Here is an 8264-nt window from a genome sequence, read left to right on the forward strand (position 1 = left end):
AAGTAAAACAAAAAACAACGGCCACAACATCTGGAGACCATTTTAGGGACCACCCAAATCGACCCCCTCACCCTTTTCTGGTGGGGTCTCTGGAGGCGAGTGCATGGAATTGAATCGTAAACACATATCGCAAGACGACGAGACGACGTTTGGAGCGCGGTGGTCGCAGTCGCAGCATCGCGCTGTGTGACGAGCAGTCCATCAATCGTCGCGTCCTGTACGCGCTGGCGTCTCGTGGCCGTGGCAGTGTGGTGTACCCGTACGGACCAGGCGGTGTGGCCTCTCACTGCATCGTCCGTGCCGTCGTCGTTGGAAGTGCAGCAACAGATCGTCGAAGCTCGCGGCCTCACGCTGGATGGATGGTGGATGGCGCGCGGATCGTTTACAACATAATAACGGCCTAGCACTGGGGGGATCGCACTGTTGTTGTTGCTGGTGTTGCTGCTGTTGCTGGAGACGGCTTTGCGGGGGTTTTATTAGATTTGCTTGCATGGTGGCCCCGGAGATGCCGCTAATTGAAGTGTGTGAGATGATAATTAAGACGCGAATCAGCCTCGTGCTGCTGCTGTTGCTGCATGATGATGGTTTTCGTAGCCGATGATGGTGGTTGATGAAGGGATTTTGGCATTAAGCGATGCAGCTTTGCAGGCCGTTGTTGTGTTGTTGTCTTCTGGCGGCGAGATGATTTTTAATGGAGTCAGCGCTCAAGTGCGGCTTTTAATTGAAAAATGCTGTTTCGCCAAATGGTATCCATTTGCCGGTTCCCAGGCATCCCTTTTTATGTGGCTTTTTCTCTCTCTCTCACGCTGTGCTGAAGTGCTGGGGACACCATCGATCGATGTGTATCAAGCGCGGATCCAACGTGGAACGCAATCCCTAACAATCAAAGCAGTGCGTCCACAGGACCTCGCACACGACTCAATGCGACACATTCCGGCGCTCTTGCCCCATTTACAGTCCCCGGAAACCAGCTACAGCGCACGAGTATGAGAATAGAGATCGATTTATGGCCATCATTTGCACGCCGAGTGTGTCCGGGCTCATAAGTCGTACAAATGGCTTATTAGGTTGTATAAAGTCGACCACAAATCTTCTCAATCCTTCGCAACCCGGAGCGGACCCATAAACACTCGCCTCTCGCGAAACAGCTCACGGGAATAGCGCTTGGCGCTCCCACGATCACCACCTCAGGGGGCTCGGGGACCGATCGCAATCGAATCGAGCAAAAAGCGATCGATTGAACGCAAAAAAAAACGAGAAGGGAAAGAGAGAGAGAGAGAGAGAGAGAGTGCGAGAGGGATCCTAGAAATGGGTTCCGGCATCCGCCAGTCGCTTGTCGTTGGTCGTCCCGGTCGCTGTCGTCGTCGTGGGTGGTCAAATGGCCGCGCGAGGCCATGCCATGCCATGCCAGGGAGATCATGCTTGGCCACTCGGCTGCATTTGGCATCGTTGCGCTCGCGCGGCCATTGCGAAGGTGTAAATTAATTGAGTTGTAAATTTCTCCACGTCCCCAACCGGCCTGGGGCCTTGTCACGGATGAACAGCCAACCAACCAGCCTCCAACCCTTCCCTCCGTTCTTTCTCTGGACTGTTCCTCTTTGACTCTCGCTTGCTCTCTCTCTCTGTTGCGTGCTCGAAGTCTTTCGAAAGGGGAATCAAATTTACCGCTAATTTTTCTTTCCTTTACGTAGAGTAGAGGACGGATGGTCAACGGAACTGGTGCTGGCGAGTGAGCAAGAGAGTGAGCGAGAGCCAGACCGACCAAAGCGAATGTCGGTCAAGCGATAAGCTTCACTCTCTCTCTCACTCTGTCGCTCTGTCTCTCTTTCTATCTCTCTGTAACCCCTTCCCATCCCCCCTTTCTGTCCTCTGACTGACATTGATCATTCGGCGCGCACAACATGCAGCAGCAGCAGCGTCGTTGGTGGCCGCGGCGGTGGCGACCAGCTTTTTGGGGAAAACATAAATTCCGCGGTGGAGCCTGGCTGGCTCCAATTCCAACCCTGGGTTGTGCTGTGGTGACGGAAGCTGCCAAAAATTAAGATCCTTCCCGGCGCGCAGCTCTGCTCTCCGCAGCTAATCAGAGAGACGATCCATCAAATTGATTAGCGTCACAGACGAAGAGGAAGAGACCGCGGCTCCACGTCTCCGTTGGTGTTCATTAATCCTCACATGCCTATGCAAATGGATGGCGGAGTCTGTGTCGAGATGCCGATGAAGCCACCGACGCCACCGACGATGCCGCCGCCGCCACCGTTGGAGCTGCCAAGCCGTTGGTGGCAGAGAGCGCTTCCGAGCAATGCGTGGAGCACCCGATCTAGATCATGCTCTCGGAGGCGCTACATCGTGTTCTCTGTCGGTCGCCTCTCCCACTGTTTCTCATACTTTCTTCTAGGACCCGGGGGACTGAAAATGCCGCACGATCCCCCGCAGGGGGAATTGAGATGTCAAGCGGGATCAACCGGGGGGATGACCTGCCGGAAAGCACGCCGCCGGAGCCTTTACTTTTCGGCCGCTGGCGCTGGTGGCCCGAGTCCGAACCTGTCAAAATAGCCGTCAGTAAATCCATCAAACCGCTGACCCACCACCACGCAGCGTAGCGATCGCTGCGCACGATCGAGCTTCGATCTTTTTTTTTCTCGAGTGCCTCTTCGCTTTGGTGACTTGTTTGGGCGTGCGTGTGCGTGAGTCATCTACCAGGTTGTCCTCTTTCGATCGAACACGAACCACGATCGAGAGCGCGAACGGAATGAAGACATGAGATCGAGAAGAACGTCCAACTCGACTGCTACTCTCCAGAATTATCTCCTTTAATCTGTGGCGCTATGACCACTATCTGTGGCGCAGACCAATGGCTGTGGTCAGTTCAGCGTGCACACACGCATGTGGTTGCTTCCGCCGTTTGTGGCCGCCCTGGGGGCAGTTTCCGCCAAACATCCTAACCCAACATTCGCAAACAGAACCCGATGGTCCGAGCGACGAACCACCACCACCACCACCACCACCGGTGCTAGTAGTTCCGCGAAGACTCGCGAAGCCTCGATTCTTGATCTCTCATTCTCGCCATCCGCGTTGAATGGATGATGGTGGGATGAAGGAAAGCCGGAGACCTCCATGGTTGCGTCGGGGCCCAGCGACCAAGACCCAAAACAGTGGTCGATGGTTTTGTGCCCCGCAGCATCGCAGGTTCTTCCTCCTTCTGCCTCGTCGTCTCCGCCGCCGGGTTAATAAATATATGTTTTTCTTTATTGAAAACTATTCATGGGGGCATTAAAATGATTACTATATTCATTTGAATTTCAAGATGTCTTCATTAGGGATTGGGTTTCGGACGGACGGACGGACGGACGGACGGAGAGAGGATGCGCGTGAGATAACCCAAGTATTTTTGTATTAGTGAGGCTGGCATGGAGATCGTGGTGGAAGATTCTGGGAGACTGCTTTTCGGGGGGAAGATCGCAAGCTCTTGAAGCAGAGCGAGCATTGACTCAGGAAGCGTCGCTTAGCAACGAGATTGAATCAATTTAGAGTGATCTACGATTCCGCAGATGGTTTGCGGGATTTGGATCACAGTTTCCGGAAGTCCTAGTCCTAAATAACCAACATATCCTGTTGCATAATCGTAGCATATGGACAAATGGAACTCATTTCTCTGAAATGTCCTCAAAAGGATGTCAGAATGGATTCCGCGAATGGAAAGCGTGAATTCCTTACGCAGTCCATTGCCATCCTGACTAATGTCCGCTTCCTGGCATTCCTGGGAAATCGCACATTCCCGCAATCCTCGATTGCACCACGAAATGACACTCTCGAGCCGAGCATAATGATGCACCGTCAGCCATGCGGAACCGATGACAAGGGCGACGACGACGACGATGCTGGTGATGCTTATGCAAATAATGCATGCGCCCGCAGATAAATCCCATAGCGCTCACCGCAAAGAGCCCCTGGAAAGAAGAACGGGAACGGGATGGCCGCCAAAAATGAGACAGGGGGAAGCAGTGCGAATGTTGCCGCTCGCTGCAGATAGTACATAAATCACAGAAATGGTTCACATTAGGGACCGCAACCGAGCAAGCGAGCGAGCATTATAGCATTACGACGAGCGCGGAATGAATGCCGTGAACATGCTTAATTGGGCCCCCCGTGTTGGATTATGTGTGAGGTCCGCGGGTCCCAGGCTCTTCAGCTGCTTGGAGGCCGTCTGCGTACCAGAAGGCGGAACCGCTCGATGGAATGGCATGGAGAGCATGGAGCAGAAAACAAAGGGGAATGTGGGCCACCATCTAACGGATGGGACTCTGTTCAGGGTTGGTTTTATCGAGAAAATTCAAGACATCAAAAAAGAGAAAAGGAAAACATTAAAAACATCCTCTTATGCTTAATTTCCATTGAGTATCTGAAAAAAACTTTACATTATTTAAAATGTATGCAAATTCAATTCGAAACTACCTAATATCTGGTCAGGCAGTGAGTCAAAGCATGATCATGATGGGAAATGTTTAAGTTTATTTATTTATTCAATTACAAAGAAGGTTGCTCTATCTGGGATACATTGTTCTGGCCAAGAATATGCTCTTGACGTTTGGTTCTCAAAGTTTTTGCAAATCAATTGTGTAGCGATTTTCGAATGCCTTTAGTAAACTTATACTAAATGCAGAGATGAAATCTGTTACTCTGGCGTCTCCATACAAAACTCTTGTTGCAAATTGTTATGAATAAAACAAAAAATCGCATTTTGTTGGCCAAACTTTCTCACAAAATCCACACATCCGACCGCCACACACTGGTGGACCCTATTCCCCTACAAAAGCCAAAAAAACGCCCGAAATCTGGTGGCCCTCAGAGACGGAAATCTCCCTCCGGTTTGCCCCGGTTCCATGATAACATATGTGGAGCATCAATACACCATGGGGACCGGGGTGGCCGGCCTGCCCTGCCCGGCGGTAGATTGCGGTAGATCGACCAACGATCATCTTGGTTGCTGCTGCTGCTGTTGATGCCGCTGATGCCGCTGATCGCCGTGTTTACGTTCGGCTCGCATGCGCGCGCCCTGGGGGCTCTCCCCATACCCCGTTCTCCCAAGAATCCTTCACCCTTATCGAGGGCTTCTCGGGGGTCGAAAATGAAGATATTACAATTTGATCCAAAAGTCAACCCCGCGCCAGTCCACTCTTCCTCCGCACGCTCTTTCGCTCTCTTTTTCTCTTTCTCTCTCTGGGTCTGAAAAGGGGGGCTGAGCTGGCGCTTTGATTAGGTACGAATCTATCAAGCGTGCCGCGCGGCTTCCTGGGACCTTTCCTGCTGGGTGGGATTCCTCGATTCCGCCGCCCGTTTGTGCCGGCCACGGTCCTCTTGGCATATGTTTTCGGCATTCTTCACTCTTTAGGCCTCTTCGGTCGGATGATCGGCCACTGATCGCACCAAGGTGGGCTTCGCGAAAGTGATGTATTCTTTGTCTCTCTGTCTCGTTCTCTCTCTCGTTCTCTCTCTGTGTCTGTCGTCCAGGAAGGAAGCCAGCGACGATTGAAAGGACCTCCTCCACGAGATCCTGTGAGGTCGTCTCGTCCGCACTTGAGTTCGTTCGGACGGAGAATCCTCAAATTTATGGTTCCGATCCCGCGTGCTCACAACCGGAACGGAATGCTCGCTTGCGTTTTTTTGTTGATGTTTGTTGAGCAACAAATTTGCATCCACAAAGTGAGATGGAGAGTCAGAATATTTTATGTTTTTGTTGTGAAAAGAAGAGTTTATCTAAATGATATTAGAATAAACTTGTGACTTACAACAAATTAAAAAGTTGGAATCAGCTTTATATCAACTTTTATTATTTCACTAAAGGGAAATCAAAGTTAAATTCGAAGTCTTTGTTGAGAAAAAAACCTCAAAAAAATTCTCTTAAATCATTTCAACTAATCTTCTTTGTACCAACATCTTTTTCCTCTTCCTATCGGGAACACTTATCAACGAAACTGCCAAAAAGCGCTCAAAACACATTTCATCCATCACTCGGTGGCCACGACTTGGGAGGTATGCACAACTCCCCTCCCAATGATGCGCTCACTTCTGGCCTGCAACGGAGTAACGGAGCTGCTGCTGCAGTAATGCTGCCTCCGATGAAGTACCGCGATGCCACCAGGTGCAGGTGTCCCGGGGAGCCCTGCGAGAGAGAGAGAGAGAGGGGACTGTTTGTAAAATAAATCAATTAAGCCATCGGCCGGGAATCGATTGGAATGGCTTTTGTTGGAAATCATCATCATCCATCTCTCCCTGCGCGTGTGTTTGTGTTTCGATCGCGAAGACGATGACCGGTTCCCGCCCGGCTGACCATCGATGCTGCGCTGCGTACGTAAATCGCGTCCGAGGTTCGGTCCGATCGGTGTGATGCTGTCGCTTGCGGGGAGGTTTCGCATTTCGCGGTGATCGGTCCCGGTCCCCGGTGGAGCATGAAGTGAGCGATGCTGCTGCTGCTGCTGCTGCTGGTGCTGGAGTCTCGATGGACGGAACAAGGGGAATTCGGTGGATCGAACGAGTGATCGGGTTGAGGGGTGATCGGTCGTAAATGCTGGACCGCAGCATCTTCCGTCTTCCTCTCTTCTCTCGCTGCGTTCCGTATCGTTCCAGGCGAGCGTTTCGTTCGTGCGTTCCGTTGATTGATGCCTGGAACCACATTTAATGTCTTAATTAGTTCGAAACGATCGCTCCGCACGAAAGGTACACCCCGAGACCCTTTCCTTCACCATCCTGCCCCCCTAAAGGGTAGATCATTTCGGTTTGCCCGAGCGGGGAATGTTATTTCGATTCCGGGGCTTTCCTGGAACGGGAACGCGTCGCGGTCCCGGCATTCCGACTCCATCCGTGGCCCTTCCTCGCCGTCGTCGTCGTCGTCATGGTCGTCGGTTGAGATCATCACCACGCGAACCAACCACGAATCGCCCGCAAAACGATCGTAAACGTCGTCATCGTCGTCGACGTTTCCGTGGCGAATCAAGAATGTCCTCGAAGCCCTCGGCTCCACATCCGCAGATCGATTACTGGACCCCGATGCGTTCGATGACCTTTCCGGTCTTTCTGGCGAACCTTGTCTGCATTGTGCAAATTCGCGAGTTTCGATCCTTCCACCCCGCGCCAGGCCGCCTGCATTTCGATTCTATTGCATGATTTATAGCCTCCACCATCCAGCCAGCCAGCCAGCCAGCGAGGAGGAGCGAAACCGAAACGTGACGTACAGATGTGATTGGAGGGCGGATGTTGCAACAAATAGCGGAAGGGGTGGCGGTGCGCGAGCCGCGAGATATTGATTGCTGTTGGCCCGTAGCACGTGGTCTCGGTGCGCTGGAGGAACGGAGGCTTCCAGCACGCGCGCCATTGTGTGCGATTGCCAAGGAGAAGGAGGAGGAGGAGGGGGAGGAGATTTACCTCATTTCAATACCACCCCCATCCTTGGGGCTTCACTTCCTCAATTTTGCTTTGCGATTTTTGTTGCCAAACGCGTCGCGAAATTGATGAATGAATGCATCAATTCAACCCACGACCGATGACGATGACGACGCCGCACCGTGATTGTGATGAATGAAACCGAATGGTCGGCCACTGAGACGTCAAAGCCAGCCACCCAGCGGGGAGGAATGATGATGTGCCGTTCTGCCAATCAAACGAAATAACTCAATAAAATATTATCGTTCAATTAATCTGTTCAATAAATTAATTGCCAAAGACATCCCGTGGTGGTTTGGGGGACGTCCAGTGGAAGAGTGTGACAGCAGTGCGGCCAGTTGGAAATCTGCATTTCTGCTGGTACTGCCTACAGCTTACACGGCAGCTTGATGGTCGACCATAACTCACTGACGGACGATGTGTGGCTCGTAGTTGCTTGTTTATGAGGATGTTGAACCTCCTGGCTGCAGTGCATTGCATGCCAACAGAACTCCTCTGTTTGAACTCTGTCCGGACCCCTATTACCAATGCTATGAGTCGCTTCGAAGGAGCTATTAAAAGCTTACACGGCTAGTTAGCTATTAGTGGCGCGGAAAGAGTGAACGAGAGATGTCCACGGTGATCTCAACATCGAAGTTCATTGAGTGCCAGATGAGGATTTTATTGTTTGAAGCTTAGTTTGTGTTTAGTGCAGCTGCAGCTCGCGGCATCAACGTGTCATCTAAGCATCATGTCGGTTTGAGTACGTTATACAAGATTGGTCACACAGGTCATTCGCATTTAGATGCAATAGCTTAATGGATAGTCTTAAAGAAGATGCTATGAAT

General features: G+C 51.6%; 1 protein-coding gene across 1 annotated transcript in view; it reads left to right on the forward strand.

The window, feature by feature from the left end:
- Positions 1-2208: 2208 nt before the first annotated feature.
- LOC126576540 (homeobox protein invected) overlaps positions 2209-8264 on the forward strand; it is a 27534-nt gene continuing 21478 nt past the window's right edge. The window contains exon 1 of the mRNA XM_050237854.1: positions 2209-2272. Within this exon, the coding sequence (XP_050093811.1) occupies positions 2209-2272 (64 nt within the window). The remainder of the gene's footprint in view (positions 2273-8264) is intronic.

The sequence above is a fragment of the Anopheles aquasalis genome, chromosome 2 (assembly GCF_943734665.1).
Source record: "Anopheles aquasalis chromosome 2, idAnoAquaMG_Q_19, whole genome shotgun sequence".
Lineage (NCBI taxonomy): Eukaryota > Metazoa > Arthropoda > Insecta > Diptera > Culicidae > Anopheles > Anopheles aquasalis.